Source organism: Gossypium raimondii, chromosome 9, assembly GCF_025698545.1.
Source record: "Gossypium raimondii isolate GPD5lz chromosome 9, ASM2569854v1, whole genome shotgun sequence".
NCBI lineage: Eukaryota > Viridiplantae > Streptophyta > Magnoliopsida > Malvales > Malvaceae > Gossypium > Gossypium raimondii.
In genome coordinates, this window is record NC_068573.1 from 32,304,038 (window position 1) to 32,325,111 (window position 21,074).

General features: G+C 31.5%; 1 protein-coding gene across 1 annotated transcript; it reads left to right on the forward strand.

Moving 5' to 3' along the window:
* The first annotated feature begins 4,719 nt into the window (after nucleotides 1-4,719).
* Nucleotides 4,720-20,336, forward strand: LOC105799049 (protein ROOT HAIR DEFECTIVE 3). Its single transcript, XM_052621228.1, is given in 21 exon segments — nucleotides 4,720-4,756; nucleotides 4,821-4,970; nucleotides 5,850-5,916; nucleotides 5,993-6,095; nucleotides 6,443-6,513; nucleotides 6,622-6,685; nucleotides 7,263-7,319; nucleotides 7,494-7,652; nucleotides 7,735-7,803; nucleotides 7,878-7,969; nucleotides 8,150-8,228; nucleotides 8,312-8,477; nucleotides 14,809-14,933; nucleotides 15,745-16,007; nucleotides 16,104-16,200; nucleotides 16,291-16,455; nucleotides 16,590-16,694; nucleotides 16,820-16,914; nucleotides 17,139-17,235; nucleotides 18,068-18,340; nucleotides 20,241-20,336. Coding segments are annotated over 21 exon segments (2,430 nt in total).
* The last annotated feature ends 738 nt before the right edge of the window (nucleotides 20,337-21,074 follow it).

Consider the following 21,074-nt stretch of genomic DNA (forward strand, 5'->3'; position numbering starts at 1 on the left):
AATTAAAAAATTAATAGAAATACCGAGGCATGCCTTATTGAAAACCGAAGTAATAATAAAACTGATCACCCATAAATGTAACCCAAATAGAAAAATAAATTATAATTATAAACTATTCTCATCAAATTTAGTAAATTTTTAAATAAACTATTCTCATCAAATTATCAAAATAATACATAAAATGCGAATTAGTTTATACTTTTTAAATAGCTTTATTTTAGGTAAAATATATTTACTTTAATAATAAAATAAAGGGCTTTTATGAGTAAAAATCATAGATTAAGAGCTTATTTAACTACAAAAATAAGTTGAGGGCTTGTTTATTAAATAAAAAAGTGAGTTGAAGGGGAATAAAAAGAAAATAATAAATAAGGAGGGCTTAGAAGGCAATTAGCCACATTTTAATTTTAGTGCGCCCCACACGCACAGCAGCATCAATTCACTTTCAAAATTTAAAATGGTAAATTTCCATGTTAGGTCCTTGAAACTACCCTTAACTAACATTTTAGTCCTTTGGCACCATTGGTGCCGCCAATGTGATTTGCCTGATCAGGCTGTGTCAAGTTTTTTTTTTTTTTTCTGTTTTTTGTTTTTTTTTTTGTATATTTTGGTAAATAAAAAAAAGTTATAATATTTTGGTTTTTTTATTTTTTTATAATAATTTTGTAAAAAACCCTCCCTCTTCCCTTTCAAATTTCGTTTCCAATTTTCTTTCAGAATTCGAAATTCACAATTCCCATGGGTAAAATTTCCTTTTGCTCGTCTACTTCATTACATTCAGGGTGAAATCAGAAAATTTGTAGGAGGAGTCGAAATTAAATTGTAATTTTTAATAGTTTAAATTTTTATAATTTTTAAAAGATTAAATAAAAAATTTATCATTTTTAGGAGGTTAAAGTACAATTTTATTTTTACTAATTTAAAATTTAAAAATTTCTAAAAAATCTAAATGAACAATTTTTTTATTTTAAGGGGCCCGAGTACTTACCAATTCCACTAATCACACTCCACTATATACCCAAAACCTTAAAAACTTCAACACTTGACTTAGCTCCATTAGTGTGCCATCCCATCCCTCTCTTCTTCTAACTGTATAACGAAATCAACCAATTTCCATAACACGCAAATATATTGTTGAAGTGCAAACCTTCTATAACCCCTGTCAATGGCCAATCATTTACCGCATTCCGTAAACAAATTATAAAGCAAATCTTATAAAACAAGAAAACTGACTCAAGATTTACCAAGATTAAAAAAAAATACGTAATTATAAATTTGGTCACTAATATTTATATGTTTTATTAAAATAGTCTTAATTATATTTTTGAACCTTTTTTAGCTATCAACTTTTAATTTTTATTTTCAAATTGCTTCTTCTAATGATTTAATGAATAAATTCAATGTTTCAATCTTTTTCTTTCGAAGGTTTCGATCATTCATACGTTTGTTTCTTGATAGGTTTTTCTACTAAGTTATTTTTTTAGATAATTACGTTTATTTTCTTTAAATTAAGAGTTATTTTTTAATTTCATGTATTATTTTATTATTTTTCACATGTAATTATCCTATAGGGTTATTTAAGTAATAAATTACATTACATTAAAAATATTTCACATAGGAAATTCAACATCATCCCGTTAACTTTTTAACGGTACTTTCATTAAATTTATTAGAAAAATAATTTGAAAAAAAACAAACGTTAATTACAAAAAAAATCTCAAAAATACAATTAGAGTCACTTTAACAAAATATACCAACATTAGTGCCTAAATTTGTCATTAAGCCAAAAAAAAAAAAACTAAAGGAAAATCCCAAACAAGGCACACATTCAGAAAGTTGAAAACTCAAGAAATTAAAGGAAAACAAATCCAAAACCTACTCTCATAAAAGAGAAACAAACTTTGAATAATAGAAACTCTCAGACTTGAGAGGTTGCTTTTCAACTCAACTTAATTCAAATATAAAAAACACTAATTTTGCCATTAATCTTTGTGGTATGTAATTTAGTTAGTTATTGTATTTTTAAAATTTAAAATTTTAATGTTAGGTCCAAATTAGAGCAATAAACCTGTTAGATTGAATTTTATTATTAGTGTCATACGGATTTAATTATTATTTTTAATTTGATATTTTAGATAGTTTTGAATTTTAAAATTTTAGTAAAATAATTTATAAGTCCATTAATTAAAATAATATGACTTTTTTGTGAGTATTATGTAGAAATAATAAGCCGATATGACATTACACATGTGATATTACATTTACCGTGTAATATTTTGGAAATAACAAAATTTAACAACTACCAATTAAGTCAATACTAAATTTTTAAAAAGTAAGGTACATAAATTAAATCTACGACTTACGTATAGTATAAGGATTGATGACAATCCACAACTTAAACCCACATCCTTCTATCAACTCACGCACCACTCTTGCCCTCCTCCCTTTCGAAACTAACTCCTCCCTCGTCTTCACCCCCTTAGAAATTCCCGTTTTGTTTCTAAAATTCATCTTACTGCTACCCGCACCAGAACTAAAATCACCAAACTTCCTGATATTAACTCTCAGATGCAGCCCATATTTCAAACAAAGACTCCCCTCTTCCACCAATAGCGGAGCATCTTCACAAGATCTAACAATATGACCTAGAGAACCACAAAAATAACACAAGTCGATAAGCTTTTTATAGCAACAAATTTGATTAAAAAATTAACAGTATTAACAATTGAACCTAAATTTTGAAATCTAAAAAGTAAATGGGCTAAATTCTTAAAAATAAAAATATAAAAATTAAATTTGAATTTGTAAAATGTACATAGACTTAACACATATTTTAACCTAACAAAAATATATTTAATAATTTGGGACACATTCCATCCCGGCCGTCAATGTACATATCTATACAACTATACATAAGAGGAAGGCCCTAAATCTCTTTACTTTTTAGATTATAAGAATAATTAAATTTGATCCTTAAAATTCGCTCAAATTTGATATTTAGTATATATACTTTAATTTTGACATAATTTAATGTCTCACTTTTATAATGTTATTAGTTAGTTTAAATACTTTATTCTAATTAATATGACAATGTGAATTTTAAGAATTATTAGCACTGTTAAGATTTTATTAAATTAAGGTTCGTTAAAATGTTTTTTTAAATGGATATCAATTTTTTTAAATATCACACCAACACAAAATAACTCTAACAATGTTAACAAATTTAAAATTTTAAATTGAAAAAAGAGATTAAATTTTAAAAATAAAAATATAAAGATTAAATTTTAAATATACGAAAAGTATAAAACTTTGAACAAATTGTAAATCCAATGCTAAGTGTGGGTGAAAACAATACTAAAATAATATAAAAATATGAATTAAAATAATAATACGAATAATATTTTGAAAAAAATAAATGGGCGGCAAAATTTCCCACCAAAAATTGTCAGCGAAAAAAAAACCGTTGGTTTTTTAACTGTATAAACTACTTTCTTTTTTGTCTTCAAAGTTCAGACAGCCAATCAGGTCCTTCTACGTCTTTCGCTTGATTCGTGGATTATGGAAATAATTTTGGGAATACATTTTATTCTAAATTTTGTATAAATAAAGCTATGCAAAATCGGAGAAAAAAAATTACAGTTTAAAATGGTTATTTTTAACCACAAAAAAAAGGAAAGGATTACAAAATTTTGAAAATAAAAAATAAAAAAGTCACTCATTTTCTCTCTATTGTCTTTCATTGATATCGATCTCGTCAATTTTTTCGAGCTATCAATTTCGAAGAAGATTTTATGGGTACACTTCCGCTTATTACTTTTTCTTTAAAAAGACTGTGATTTCTTGTTTTTTTTTATTTGATTTATAGCTGTTTTTCAATGATTCGTTTCTTTATTTCATGAATTAATTATTATGTGCTTTGCTTTCTTTGTTGAATTTCTGTAAAATGAAGGGGAGAAGAGCGTTAAAAGCATGCAATTGTTCCTTAATGATTGAAAATTTAGATTTATTTTTTTTTGGTTTTCAACAGCTTCTTTTAAGTAGTAACTGTGATGTTATTGCATGTTTGGTTTCTGAGAAAGCAAAGGAAAATGAGAAGGAAAAAAAGAAAAAGAAAAAGAAGGATAATCGGGTTTTGAATTTTTGTGATATAAAGGGGAGGAGAGCGTTAAATCATGCAATGTTTCCTTACTGGTTGAAATTTAGATTTAATTTATTGTATATATATATTTTGGTTTTCAACTAATTCTTTAAGTGTTCAACTGTGATGTTTGGATCGTACCAGAGAACAAAAATTATGTTTATTGAATGTTTGACTGCCAAGAAAGCTAAGGAAAAAGAGAGGGAAAAAAAAGGATAGTCGGATTTTAAATATATGTAATACAAAGGGGAGGAGAGCATTAAAAGCATGCAAAGCTTCCTTAATGATTGAAAATTTAGCTTTAAATTTATTTACTTTTTGGTTTTCAACAGTTCCTTTAAGTGGTGGAAATCTGAAATTTTATTGTGATGCTTGGATTAGTAGCGGAGGTTAAATGTATGTTTACTGCATGTTTGATTGCTGAGAAAGCTAAGGAAAATGGAAAAAGAAAAAAAAAGGAAAATCGGATTTAGAACCATCATTTCTTTAGCCACGTAATACATGAGATTTCTCTGTCAAAATCAATGAATATACTATTTGTTTTGTGGTATTCTTCGATATCTTGTCTTTGAGCAATCGATATGGATCATTTAGTTTTAAAATTAACAAGGAAAAATGGTATTATATATGGAAGCTTTTCCATCAATTCGCTTATGGATGCTATAAAAATGTCGCTACTCAGCTGAGAGTGAAGAATGTTGTTCAACTCAAGTTATCAACGGAGATGGTTCATTCAATGATGAGGGAATTGATCATTTTGTCAAGGAAATAAAACTTGCTGAATGTGGGTTGTCATATGCTGTGGTTTCCATCATGGGACCGCAAAGTAGCGGTATGCTTCGATATCTTCATGAAATCCTGCTTTTCATGCTTATACTTGCCTTGTTCCTAAGATGTATATTCCTACTAAGCTGCTTCATATTTTTTTGTTTGTACATTTGGTTTAATAATATTGAATTCAATATGTGGGATACAAGTTAGCATGATTAGCTGGAAGTTGGGTCACTTCAATTTTCGACATCTCATGTTGAAATGGCCTTGCTTCTTCATGTTTTTGTTGGATTACTTCTGTTAGTGATATCAAGGTATGCCTTTGGCCTTGTGTCTTACTGCTAGACCGCAAAAGCAACTTGGATCATTTCAGGCGAGGTGATTTGATTAGGTGCATGGCTGGTGCGCCTAGGCTTCCTTTTTATTAAAGCAACAGAAATAAAAGGCCCGAAGTTCTCTTCAATTTCTTTGTTATTTTAACCGTTTTCATTAGATGTATCTTTACCACTAAAGCAACGGATAGCATTGAACTCTTCACTTCTTAATATTTGAGTATTTAACAATATCATGCATATTGTTGGCCAACCAAAAAAAATGATTGTTTCGTAGATAAAATGATCACTCTCTAGAGTTTATTACCATAATTATATGTCCTAAGCTTATTATATATACACACAGATGGACGCACATCTACATATTGCGTGCTTTTTTTTGTGCCTTGTACTCGAGGCAATAAAAGGGTTCTAGTGCCTACCGTGCGCCTTGCACCCTTGACAACACTGACTTCTATAATTAGTTTTAGATATTTGTTATATCATTATTTTTATTGGTTCAAATGATCAGAGATTTTATTTATTTCGTGTTTTATCATTATATTGTAGTTATATAAGTTCTAGTTGTGTCAGATACCGTTTCACTTAGTTTTCAATGATCATGACAGGTAAAAGCACACTGTTAAACCATTTGTTTCACACAAATTTCAGGGAAATGGATGCATTTATGGGAAGGTCAGTTATGTTGCTCTTTAATAACAACTGCTTTTGTTTCAGTTGGCTCAAAAACAACTAATGGGATTCTTGTCAGGTCTCAAACCACTAAAGGTATTTGGATAGCAAAATGCGCTGGTCTAGAGCCTTGCACCCTAGTAATGGATTTGGAGGGCACCGATGGAAGAGAACGTGGAGAGGTGCTTTTGTTAAAATTTCTGCAATGATGATCTAGAATAGGTTATATTTATTCAATAGCCTTTACCCTAGGATATGATTAATATATATTATATGTGAAATTGATGAAATCAAACAGGCCATTATTAAAGAGTAAATTTAATTTACAGTGGGTTTTTAGTTAAAAGAATCCTCAGTAATTTTCGAACAGAGTTATTGCTGGTTTAATAACATCAAGGCTAGAGTGACGAATGAAACTGTACTGAATAATAGTTGGAATCCAGATAATAAAAGTTGAATAGGAAGTGTTTTATCTCTGTGCATTTTTGTTTCTTGCTCTTTTACATATAAATTTTTTGTATTATTCCAGGATGACACAGCATTTGAGAAACAAAGTGCGCTTTTTGCACTGGCAGTTTCAGATATAGTACTGATAAACATGTAACTTTCGGCACTTACATGATGCTTGATATAATTTGCACCTTCATTGAAGGACTTATTGCTATCTGCAGTATGTACAAGTAATATTCTTGAGCAACTTCCATTTAGGTGGTGTCATGATATTGGTCGCGAGCAAGCAGCTAATAAACCTCTTTTGAAAACTGTATTCCAGGTATTCACAATATTGTTTCCCTTTCTAAGCAGTGCGCTGAATTCATGTGGTTATGTGATTTAATTGGTTGTACTGGTTGCAGGTCATGATGCGATTGTTTAGTCCCCGCAAAACGACTTTGATGTTTGTCATACGCGATAAAACTAGGGTGGGTAGATTTTTTCTTAATGGAGAGCATTTTGCGTTTAGAGAGCTATTATTATTCATCATTTTCATTTAACGATTTCGTATTTCGATTGAGTTTATGGTTACTTAAAGATTTCTTGCTTACAGACACCACTGGAACATTTGGAACCTGTTCTGAGAGAAGATATCCAGAAGGTATAAATATGCGGATCCTATGCCTCCTTGCTTTTCTGATTAACTTCAGAATGTTTTCTTTTGACCCGATTTTCTTGAAATGCAGATATGGGACTCAGTTCCTAAGCCAGAAGCACATATGGAAACTTCATTAAGTGAATTTTTCAACGTAAGATATTGGGTTTGGTTTCTTGCAACAAAAGTGTAAATGTCTCTCCCTATACATTTTCTATGAGATTACTTCTGATAATTTAATGCTATTGCTGATAATACACAGGTTGAGGTTGTTGCACTTTCTAGTTATGAAGGAAAGGAAGAGCTGTTTAAGGAGCAGGTAACCTGTTTGTATTTGGGTCATCTCATGCATTCAGTATTCATTGCATGCTAAAAAAACCATGTCTGCCTACCATTTATAAATTTGCATGTAAGTTGGATGATGGTTCTGAAACTTTTGACTAAATGGCATGCAAATTGACAGTTTATCTTCCTATTTATTATATTACTGAAGGTGGCTAATTTGAGACAACGATTCTTCCACTCTATTGCACCCGGGGGGATTGCAGGAGATCGGAGGGGAGCAGTACCGGCTTCAGGGTTCTCTTTTAGTGCACAACATATCTGGAAAGTCATTAAGGAGAATAAGGACCTTGATCTTCCAGCCCATAAGGTGACCTTTAGGACATATTTAACTTGAATGAAATTTGTAATTATTGTTGCCTTTTTTGTTATCCATGCTTCATTTGCTTTAGGTCATGGTGGCTACGGTACGCTGTGAAGAAATTGCCAGTGAAAAGTACACTAGTTTTACATCAAATGAGGTATTTGTACATGTAAGTAAGCATTTAATTCATAAACATTTGTATGCTTACCAACCTACTACTTCATATAACAGAATTGGCATTCGTTGGAAGAAGCTGTAAAATCTGGTCCCGTTGCTGGCTTTGGGAAGAAGCTAAATTCAATTCTCTACACTTCTCTATCAGAGTAAGACCACTTAATGAGATTGAGATGATTGTTTCAATGTTGAAGTTATAAGTAGGCTACTATCTATATAAGCATTTGGATGAGCTGAGCTTAGGCAAAGACCTGTTGGTTATTGGTTTTTCCCTGGCTTACTACCATATCAGTGATTGAGTTTCTTGTTCTATTTTGTTCTGATTTTAGATATGATGCAGAAGCCACATATTTTGATGAAGGTGTGAGATCTGCAAAGCGAAAGCACCTTGAAGAAAAACTGCTCCAAGTAAGAGCATTCTATAGTATTCTTGACCAATTAGTGTCCGTTATTAATTTTTCTCATCTCATTTGCCTTGTCTTATGATTTAGCTTGTCCAACCAGCCTACCAATCCATGCTAGGACATTTAAGGATCGAAACTCTTGAAAAATTTAAGGAAGCATTTGATAAGGCTTTGAAAGGAGATGAGGGGTTCTCAGTGGCTGCTTGCAAGTGCATTAAAACTTACATGGCTTCATTTGATGCAGGATATGCAGGTATTGAAAGTTTTCAAGAAAACATTTAATAAAACTGTTCTGTCTTTTATTAACTAAACTACTAAATTTAAATAGAGAAAATAGTCAACCTAATTGGAAAAATAATTCTCTTATTCTAATAAAGTACTAAAAGATAAGGAAAATAATTCTCTTATTCTAATAAATTACTAAAAGATAAAATAAAATATTCCTAGAATATCTCAAATGATTTATTCTAAGATTTATCTACCTCAAAAACTTTAAAATTTATGCAAAAAATATAGGGGTTTCACATATTTCAACACTCTCCCTCAAGTTGGTGCACATATATCAATCATGCCCAACTTGCTTACAAGAAAATCAAAGCTTGTCTTAGAGAGCCATTTGGTGAGTATGTCAGCAATCTGTTGTTTTGAAGAAACAAACGACATGCACACTTGGTTTTCTTCAATATTCTCATTGATAAAGTGTATCAATCTCAACATGTTTAGTTTTGTCATGCTGGACTGGGTTGTGAGCAATACTAATGGCAGCTTTGCTATCACAGTACAACTTCATTGGTGAAGTTATTGATTTCCTCAACTCTTCCATAATTCTTTTTAACCACATCATTTCACAAATTCCTTGAGCCATTGATCTAAACTCAGCCTCTGCATTACTTCTTACTACAGCATTTTGTTTTTTACTTCGCCAAGTCACAAGGTTTCCCTAAACAAATGTACATAATCCTGATGTAGATATTCTATTTGTTATTGAGCCTGCCCAGTCTGCATCTGTATAAGCTTCAACTCCTCTTTGTTTGGATTTCTTGAAGAATAAGCCTTTTCTAGGTGAACTCTTCAAGTATCTCAGAATCCGAAACACTACTTCTTCATCTTCCTCCATTGGGGTGTGCATAAATTGACTTACTAAGCTCACTGCAAAAGCTATGCTTGGCCTTGTATGTGATAAGTAAATTAACTTACCGGCTAATCTTTGGTACTGCCTTTTATCAACTAATCGACCTTTATTTTCAAATTTTACATTTGGATCAATTGGTGTGTCAGCTGGGCGACAACCACTCATCCCAGCCTCTTTTAAAAGATCAATCACATATTTTTTCTGAGAGACCACAAGACCCTTCTTTGATCGAGCAACTTCCATTCCAAGAAAGTATTTCAAAGAACCCAAGTCTTTGATCTCAAACTCCAATGCTAGATGCTCCTTGAGACGCCTTATGTCATCCACATCATCTCTTGTAAGAATGATATCATCGACATAAACTATAATAACTGCTATTCTACCTCTTTGTGAGTGTCGATAAAACATTGTGTGATTAGCTTGCCCTTGTGAGTAATCTTGTTTTTTAACAACTTGAGTGAATCGATCAAACCAAGCTCGAGGAGACTGCTTTAGACCATATAAAGATTTCCTAAGCTTACATACTCGAGTTCCAAATTTTTCTTCAAAACCTGGAGGATCCATGTAAACTTCTTCTTCAAGTTTCCCATTTAGGAAAGCATTCTTCACATCTAGCTGCTGTAAGGACCAATCAAGATTAACAACAATTGATAAAAGAACTCTAACAGAATTTAATTTGGCTACTGGAGCAAATTTTTCAAGATAATCTATCCCATATGTTTGAGTATGCCCTTTAGCCACCAGTCGAGCTTTGTATCTATCTAAAGATCCATCCAGTTTGAATTTGGTTGTGAACACCCATTTACAGCACACAGATTTTTCCCTACAAGTAATTCCACTGTTTTCATGTGCCTGTTTTTTCAAGAGCGCGCATCTCTAAAATAGCCTTCTTCCAGTCAGGAACCTGTAAAGCATCTTTCACATTTTTGGGTATTTTCACAGTATCGAGACACGAAACAAAGGCTGAAAATGTCGAAGACAAGGCTTTATAAGACACAAAGTTAGACATGAGATATTTGACAACATTTCTAACACCTTTTCTTTTAGCAATTGGAATATCTAAATCAGAAAATTCATTAGTTGGATTATGAGCTTACCTGAACTTTTGACAAGATCTTACGGGTCGGATTCTTGGTGATGAATCTGGTGGATTCCACTTTCTTGATTTCGATTTCTTTTTGAGTAAACAATTAACTCCTTTGTTTATTCTTTATTCTCATGATCAGACTCAACACCTTCATACTCCTTTTCATTAACAACATTAACATCATTAATTTCTGTATTAATCATAAATTCACCTTCCCCATTATTAGAATCTTTATGTTGTATATTCCTAGTGTTTTCTTGATCAATTATAGAATCTTCCTTACTATAATTTCCTCCCTGAAAATTAGAATCAAAGTAAGATTGTGTTTTAACAAATGTGACATCTATGGTAACAATAATTTTCCTATCAATTGGATCATAACATTTGTAACCCTTTTTTATTAGAAGTATAGCCAACAAAGACACATTTTTTTACTCTAGGATCTAGTTTACATTGGTTGTGAATATGAACAAAAACACTATACCCAAAAACTCGAAAGCATAAATCTGTGATCATTTTAGAGTTAGGAAAGTTATCTTTAAAGAGACGGAAAGGAGTTTTAGAGTTTAGAGTTTTACTAGGCATTCTATTAATAAGATATGTAGCTGTTAACAAGGCTTCGCCCCAAAGATAATGTAATACCTGACTAGTGAACATCAAGGCTCTAGTTACTTCCAAAAGATGTTGGTTTTTTCTTTCTGCAACCCTATTTTGTTGTGGTGTATTTGTATAAGAGCTTTGGTGGACTATATCATGTTTGGTTAAGAAAACACCTAATTGGTCCCTAAAAAATTCTCCACCATTGTGAATCTAAAGTACTTTTATTCTCACACCAAATTGTGTTTTCACCATAGCATAAAAAGACTGAAATACATTTTTAACTTCAGATTTATCTTTTAATTAAAACACCTAACAAATGCGAGTATGATCATCAATAAATGTGACAAACCAATGTTTTCCTCAAAAAGTTGAGACTTTCGAAGGTCCCCAAACATCACTATGAATTAACGAAAAAGGTTTGTAAGTTTATATTTTTGAGGTGGGAAGAATGACCGATGATGTTTAGTCAATTCACAGTGATATGAAGGACTTTTATTTTTAAATAGATCAGGTAACAAATATCTTAAATAGTAAAAAATAGGATGTCCAAACCTATAATACCAAATCATAACCTTATCAAAACTAGAAGCAGAATTTAAACATAAAGTAGTTGCTGATTGACTTAGATAGTCGTCGTCAAGAAAGAAAACTCCACTAGATTCTTTAGCACTGCCAATCATCCTCCTCGAGACTATGTCCTGAAATTTACACAGAGGAGTCAAATATAACATGAGAATTCGAGGACTGAGATAATTTACTAACCGATATGAGATTACAAGTTAAATTTGACACATGTAAAACATCATGTAAAACCAAGGAAGGCAAAATTTTAACAGTGCCTTTCCCGGCTATTGTCGAGAACGACCCATTTGCTACTTTGATTTTTTTTCCTGCACAATGTGTGTAAGTTGAAAAAAGAAAATGACTACTAGTCATGTGATCACTAGCTCCAGAATCAACGATCCACGTGTTTGTTTTACAAGGCTTGACACTGAAAAAAATAAAAAATTCAATACCTGATTGGGCAAAGGAGGAAGAAGGATTATTGGATGAGTTAGGAACAGAATAATTCATCCGAAATTATGATGATTGAAAAAGCTTGTGTAAATGCTCTAATTGTTCTTTAGTGAATGAAGACCCTTCTAGAATACTTTAGCCCTCATAATCTTCATTAGTTGTTTCAACAGTAAAACTTTCTTCCTCTGTTTGATTGTTGGATCTATTATTTCTAGTGAAGGTTGTTTTAACCATAATGCTACTAGAGATTTAACCTAGCTCTGATACCATGAAAGTTTTCAAGGGAGCATTTAATAAAACTATTCTGTCTTTTATTAACTAAACAACTAAATTTAAATAGAAAAAAGAGTCATAACTTAATTAGAAAAATAATTCCCTTATTCTAATAAATTAGTACTAAAAGATAAGGAAAATAATTCTCTTATTCTAATAAACTACTAAAAGATAAAATAAAATACTCTTAAAATATCTCAAATAATTTATTCTAAGATTTATCTACTAAATAAGATTTATCTACCTAAATAACTTTAAAATATATGCCTAAAATATAGCGATTTCACATATTTCAACAGGTATGATTGAACTTCATAATCATTCTCTGAGTTATAAACCAAAGTTACAAAACATAAGTTCAAGAGGTTTGAAATGGGAAAGAGTTCATTAAAAAGTTTTATTTGGCAATAAATAAGTCATTCAAGGAAAATTGAGTTTTTAGCTTGTAAGTGTTGAAGTTGCTGAAAAGTTGTTTGTTTAGTTGCGACTTGTGAAACAATTGAAAACTGAAACAATAAACAATGGACACAGACAATTGTTTATGCAGTTTGGATTCAATCCTAATTCAATCCTACCTCTGCGAGGCCTTATCCAAAAACTAAATCACAATATTTTTTGTGATACAAGGGAAGATTTAAGTCCAACCACACCCATAAATGTTGCAGCCTCACTCCCATATAATTACAATCCACACATCTAATGTAAATAGCAGCCTCAATATATAGAGATTTCAGTTCGGGTGCATCCAACTAGTAGAATCAAATCAAATCTCTAGAATTTTGCCCATATCCATTATCTTACATATATATATATAGCCTTTACATTCATGACATTTAATGTTTTTCTTCTTTTCTTTGACACTCTTCTTTAACAACATATTCTCCTTTGCTTTTGTTTAAGCCATGACCTCCATCATTCCTGGTGTTTCTCCTTGAAAGTTTTATGAAGGCTTGATTTAAATTTTTAGTAAGAAGAACTAGCTGCTTCTATAGGTCCTCAATGGTAATTTCTTCACAAGTTGCAACTAGAGATGTGACATTCAGAGCAATGTTTTTCTCTGAATCCCTTTGAATTCCTCTAAATTCATTTTAAATATTTGAAGTGACCCAAGCAACTTATATGTTTTTATAGTATTGATATCCTTGGCTTCTTCAGTGATTGTTACTTTGATTCAAATCTTTCTGAGAGGGATATCGGCACTTTGCGCACCAATTTCATTGGATTAATCATCATCAAAGGTGAAAGCTTGGTTAGATATGTCACATAACATAAAAATCATAAAGAATCTCTTCCTCATACATTCTTAAGTTTTTTAATCTAGTTGTTAGCATTTGGAGCTTTGACTGCTTTACACTAGTGGTTCCTTAATGTGTGGTTTCAAGAGTTGTCCAAGCTTGACGAGCAGAAACACACTTGGAGATACACTTGAATTCCTCGGGGTCAACACCATTGAAGATTGCATTTAAAGCCTTTGAGTTATAACTAGTTGTTTTGTCCTCTTTGGCTAACCATGTAATTTCGAGTCTGAGAGTGTGAACACTATCAATTTCAGTAACTAGAGGTTCCCAACCTGTTAGGATTGCTCTCCATGCCTTCTTATCAATAGATTTTATAAACACTCGGGTTTCTAGTAGGCATAATTCGAGCTATCAAGCATAGGTGGCATGTAGATCAAGTTTCCTTCCCTAATTCAACAACTAACAACATGATCCCACCAAATTCGTCTTATGTCTAGCTCTAGCACCAATTGTAAGTGTTGGAGTAGTTGAGAAGTTCTTTGTTTAAATGCGACTTAAGATATAACTAAAAACAGAAACAATAAACAATGAACACAGGTGATTGTTTACACAGTTTGGATCCAACCCCACATCCGCAGAGCCTGTCTAAAGAGTAAATCACTATAATCTTCATGGTATAAGAGATGATTTAAGCCTAATCACACCCACAAATATTGCAGTCACTCTCATTTAATTACAATGAAGAAATTTCCCCAAAAAAGATTTTCCCATGAAAGTTTAGAACAAATTGCTGAAACAGTTTGATCAAATTTTACTTTAAATAAAAGTTTCTCCTAATGAATAGATAAGTGCACACTCAAATGCACACACTCAATGTAAGTAGCAACCTTAATATATAGAGATTTCAGTTTGGGTGTCTCCAGCTAGTAGGATCAGATCAAATCTCTAGAATTTCGCCAATATCCATTATCATTATGGCTTAGATAATATTTGAGAAAAATATAAGGATTATCCATATCCCTCTCGATTGCATATCTCTTAATAAATGGAAAGATAATCATAATCCCATCTACTAGTTTCCTTGCTGAGAATTATCTCCCCTGATTAGCTGTGTGATATCACAATTTTTGCTGCACAAAATCACTTTATTTGCTATCCAAAATTACATTAAAAATTGTCAATCAAATATAAACAAATCTTAAAAAAAAAACTATTTGTTTGACAACTTTTTTTGCAGATGCTGCTGTTGAGCTAGCAAATTGGGATTCCTCCAAAATCAGGGATAAGCTACGTCGTGACATTAATGATCATGTTGCTTCTGTTCGAGCTGCCAAGCTTTCAGAGCTTACGTCTTCCTATGAGGTATGGCAATTTATGTGTCCCCTTCTATCCAAAAAGCTAGGGATAGAGTAACCTAATAATTTAAAAGCAGGATTTTGTGTCTATATCACCCGGACTCGGGTATGAGTGTTGGATACAGCTATATGCCCAACATGGGTTTGTTCAATTTTTCTTGTAAGCTTTTCCAGTGTATTCAAAAAGGTCCTTCAAGGGTCATATCCTTATTCCTATATCTAGATATTTGTTGGGCCTGAGTATCGAGCACAAACACTTTAAAAGATGGAGCAACATAGGTTTGTGTATCATTCGAAGTTGTGTCAGTTTGGTTTCTCTAGGGAGGCAAGGTGAGCTGAAGTTGAGGCCTTGGCGCCATGATCTTTCTTTTCGCACAGTCTTGCTGGTCGATGATAATTTTCACATTGTTGCGTTGTGCAGATTACTTTAAAAATAGCTTTAGCCCTAGTAATCAAGATGTCATATTGAATTGTTTTAGAAATTGAATCCCATTCTTTGTTACTAGGATTTGGGTATTACTTTCAAGTTTTTATATGTATTTGGAGGGTCATATCCGCATACCTATGCTCAAATATGTATCGGACAACAGTACTTCAAGACATATGGAGTGCCGGGGCAACATAGATCTCAATTTACTAAGATGTCATAATAAAGAGTTGGGTTATTATAACTTTACAATATGGGTGTCGAATCTACCATCTAGTTCTGGATAAGAAAGACCTAAAATTTGCTTGGTGAATTCTAAGCCCATATCTCATTTTTATGATTGGTTTAATCACCACTTTGAATCATAATGATAATAATGGTGCATTTGCAGGCAAAGCTGAATGAGGCATTATCTGGACCTGTTGAAGCACTCTTAGATGGAGCTAATAAGGAAACCTGGCCATTGATAAGGAAACTTCTGCAGCGTGAAACCGAATCAATTCTCTCTGGACTGTCCACTGCTCTCCCTGGTTTTGACATGGATGAACAAACCCAGAAGAAGACTCTAACGAGTCTAGAGAATCATGCGAGAGGTGTGGTTGAAGGGAAAGCAAAAGAAGAAGCAGGAAGGGTATTAATCCGTATGAAGGACAGGTAATAATACATTTCATGATTGAGTTAAAAGTGTTTGAACAATATAGACTTGTTTTTCTAAACATTATACATTATCAAAATCGACTTTACATACAGGTTTTCTACATTATTTAATCACGATTCTGAATCAATGCCACGGGTTTGGACCGGGAAAGAAGATGTTCGATCCATCACTAAAACAGCTCACTCTGCAGTATGTTTATGTATTATCATTTTGATAATTTAAAAAAAGAAATTTCTTCCATTCTGTTCTCTTCTGAATTTGTTTATTATCCCTTGTTAGGCCTTAAAGTTGCTATCTGTTATGGCTGCAATCCGGTTGGATGATAATGTCGATAACATTGAGAATACACTTTGTTCTGCCTTGTTGGATACCAAAGGCATTGCTTCTGTGACTAAATGGGGCAGTACAACATCTGATCCATTGGCCTCTAGCACTTGGGATAAGGTTAAGTCCTGTCCTTGCTGATCATCTTTATAAAGATTTAGTTGAATTATACTCAGACAAGAGTGTCGAACACAAGCACTTCATTGATGTCTATTGCATGATTGGTTCTTATGACTGGTTTCGTTTGGCTACAGGTTCCACCCAACAAGATATTAATCACACCTGTCCAGTGCAAGATTTTATGGCGGCAATACCGGGCAGAGACAGAGTACTGTGTCACTCAGGCCATTTCTGCTCAGGCATGAAATTTAAAATCTTATTAATTTTCTAGGAGATTATTATGTTACTCGGATTTGAATGTTAGTGTCCGATACAGGTATATTCAATTTTTTCTCTGAATTATTATTTATCTCTCTACTTTCAGGAAGCCAACAAGCGTAGCAACAACTGGTTACCACCTCCATGGGCAATTGTTGCTTTGATCATCTTGGGATTTAATGAATTTTTGACTCTTCTAAGGTGCACATTTCACAATGTATTTGGATTTTTTATAAAATATAGAATATACAAATACGGGCTTTTTCAACTTCTTTTAAATCTTTTAATGTTTTTGAAGTTTTAAGGATTTTTAGAATGTTATTATCTCAAAATATAAATATCAGATATGAATATTTTATAAAAATTAAAATTAAAACTAAAGTAAATAGTTTATTAGTGCTTAATTTCAAATATTGTCATTGCAGAAACCCTTTGTATGTGGGTATCATCTTTGTTGGTTACCTTATGCTGAAAGCTCTCTGGGTGCAGCTCGACATTTCTGGTGAATTCAGCCATGGTGTTGTGAGTATCAAGCATGTATTTTGGCTTTCTGTTTATTTCTAAGCATGCATAAAATATTTGTCATTCGTGTTCAAATGAGAGTGTTGGGTATGATCATGTGTTCGAAACATTAGTTTTTAATTCTTTCAATATTTTCATTTATTTGTAGTCTTTGAAAGATTATATTTATATTCATATAAGCATGTTAAAATATGTATCGCATATTTATATTTTAAGAAAAAACGAAAAGTAGTAACAACGTATTAAAATCTTGAAACAATTTATTGGAAAAACATTTGAAACTTTTTTTTGCATGTAAACTTGAAATACAAAAGCCAGATACCTGGAGGCGATTTGCTTCTTTTTAGACGTGTCTGGCTATGTTACTTGCATATAGGTATGAATTTTAATATATTCAAAATATATATACATGTACTTTGAAAGTCCTTGGAATGCCATATCCTATATCCAACTCATACATTATAAATAAAATTACTTCAGAAAAAAACAAACAAACAAACAAAGCTGCCATTTTTTCTAAAATTATGATGTTGGTCCTTCTATCATCCTCAATTTTATAATTTAGTTTTTACTTTTATTTGGTATAATTTGGTCATTACTTTTATAAGATTATTAGTTAGTCCAAATGGTGTTAAATATTCTGGTAAAAATATTGTCATAAATTACCAGAACTACTCCATGCATGCTATCCAAAAAAGAAAATCACCTTATCTTGAATACAATTTTTTTTAAAAATCGCTCCAAACAGTTTGAGTCTAGCCATCTCTACTCAATTATTGAAAGTAGTTTATATTATTATTTATATATAATTTAAAATTTTAATGTTTTGCAGTTACCTGGGATAATTTCCCTATCAACCAAGTTCATTCCCACGATTATGAGCCTTCTGAAAAAATTAGCAGAGGAAGGGCAAGCAGCAGCAAATAACAACCCTCAATCAACCAATGCTTCAGCATCTAAGAGCTTGCCAAACACTTCTCCTCCATTACTCACTGCTTCCTCTACAGTAACTTCATCAGCAAACGGTACCAAAGAAGAATAATCACCAACTTATTTCATATATATATACTATATATGTTATTCCGACTTGAATATGTTGGATACGGTATGTATTCGACATGAGTACATTCAATTTCTATTTTTCAAGATTTACCATGTTTTGGAAAATCTTCGAATTATATTCTCATACTTATGTTCGGATGTGTGTCGTGCACACAAGTGTTTAAGAAAAAAATGAAATGTCAAGAATAACATGTATATATATGGTCTATAATGCATGTGAGGGTTAAAAGGAGGCACTGCTAATTTCTTGAGGTAAAGGCCACATCAAATAGGTTTTTTTTTTTCTTTTGTTTTTAATTTTATTTTTCAGACTAGATTTTAAGCTAATTTTATATATTTATGTTTTTCTTCGCCATGTTGTTAGCTCTTAATATATTTATAAACATATATATATACATATGTAAGTAGGTACTCAGATTTTGTTCTTTTGTCGTGAGTATTTGGGATGGCAAAAACTCTCAGCCACCAAATTTATATCAATTCATTTTTGATGAATATGCTTGTGTTTTGAAAAATATTGGGTGAATTTTTTAAAAAATTGAATTAAATTAGAGGTGTTTATGAGTTGAATGGTTTGATTAACTCGAGTTTCTTTGGATTAAGTTTGGATGTATAATTTTTAATCTTCATTTGTTTCAACCTGTTATATTCTTTAAAATAATAAATATAAAAAATTATATTTATATTTATATTTATATTTATATATTTTTATAATTAAATTTAAATAAAAATAAATTTTATTATTTTTGAACAATATAACAGACTATTTCAATCGGCTTAAAAAGGCTAGGTTGAGCTTCTGTTTCGGCTTAATCTTAATTTTTTTTTAAAAGAGACAGTTTGATCCAATCCAAACCCATGAATATCTTTAAATAGAACTGATCATTTTGATAGATACTTATTAGGTAGTATTTTAAAAGAAAATACTAATTTAAATTGAGATGAATATTAAAATTATATATGAACTTTGATAAAATTTGTAATTTTATATATCAATTTTAATTTGGTATATTTGTATACATTGAACTTTAATTTTAGTTCAATTTTCACATTTCATTAACTCCGTTATCTATGTGGTACAATTTTTCGTTAAGTCATGTGTAATTGTTAATATGAAATTTTATTAGGTTTAAAGCAAACAAACAAATTTAAATTAATTTCACATAGATTAAAAAAAGATTTCTTGGTGGAAATAGGAAACCTTTTTCCGGAGAGTGTTTATTTTTTAATATAGGTGAAAATAATTTAAATTTATTTGTTTGTTTTCTATCCTAATAAAATATCATTTCAACAAATTACATATAATAGAAAATTGTGCCACATAGATAATAGGGTTAGTGGAATGTGAAAAATGAAACAAAAATAAAATTTGATGTATACAAATACACCAAATTTTAGTTTATGTATAACATTGCAAATTTTATCAAAGCTCATATATAAATTTATTATTTATCCCATTTAAAATTTAAAATATTTTATAAATTCATTTTATATTTGTGGTATAATTAGAAATGAATTATAAATATACTAACCTTATATATATTAAAATTCTTGCTTACGAATAAAATAAATATATTTTATAAATATACTAAAGTCAAGATCTTTATTTGGAGGTGGTGCCTTCACAATTTCATACCGTGTAAAGGAAGACTTGTTGAGAAAGGGTGTTGTATTGATCTGCTTTGTTTATGGTGTGATGAACTTGAAATAATTGAGCATGTGCTGATTCATTGCTGGAATATTGTGGGAATTCAACACTTGACTACTGGGATTGTTGAGACCATTTTTCGCCTCTTTGCACGCCACCGGGCCTTAATGATTTTGTGGACCCTTTGGTTCTATAGGAACATCTTTGTTTGGCAGCACAAGGATGCTCGAATTATCGAGTTTGCAAATAAATTTATACACCCTCGAATGATGCGAGTATTATTGGTGCTTCACAGTGGGCGAGACCAACGGATGGGTTACTAGACTGTAACGTGGATGCTTATAACGCTTCTACTTTTGCGGCTATTGTGCGTGATAGTAATGGGCTTTGATGGAACTTCACATACCTAAAATTTGGTCAATACGCGAGGCTCTCTCTTGACTACAAAAATTGATGTTTTGATAAAATTGTGGTTGAGTCGAATTGTCTTTTGACCATTAATGCTTGGTAAAGCCTACTATAAATTAGTCAAATTTTGGAGTACTTGTTTGCGATTGTTTATCTTTGCAACTTGAATTCTCTTCTTTGTCATTTGCTTGAACTCGACGGACGGCTAATTAGGCTGCTCGTTTTATGTCCAAGGCAACCATGTTATTTGCAGATTATAAAGAGTGAATTTCAACGTCTATTACTTAAATTATTGACAATGATGTTTCAATATTAAATGCCTCTAGGAATACGTATATTAAGTATTGAACAGCTATTTTATTTAAATAATAATAATTTCCATAATCAACAAATATCTCCAACTCAGGCTATCTTTTCAAGCTAGAGAATTGGTGACAAATTCTTTAAGGAGCACAATTAAGAGTCAACAAAGCACAAAAAGAGCTTGGCAGCAATGCATAAATCTCTATTGCAATACATTGCAGATAAAAGGACCTAACTTTTGCCAAATTGCTTGCAACTAGAGACGATCTCCTTAAGGTTGCACGAGCTAACATTCAAAGAATTCTCCCTACTAAATGAAATTATCAAAAGAAATTTTATTTCAAGGATGCTATTATAATAATAACTTTGGTTAAAATGGTAAAATTAAAAAATCAAATATCACAATGTTTTGAATTTA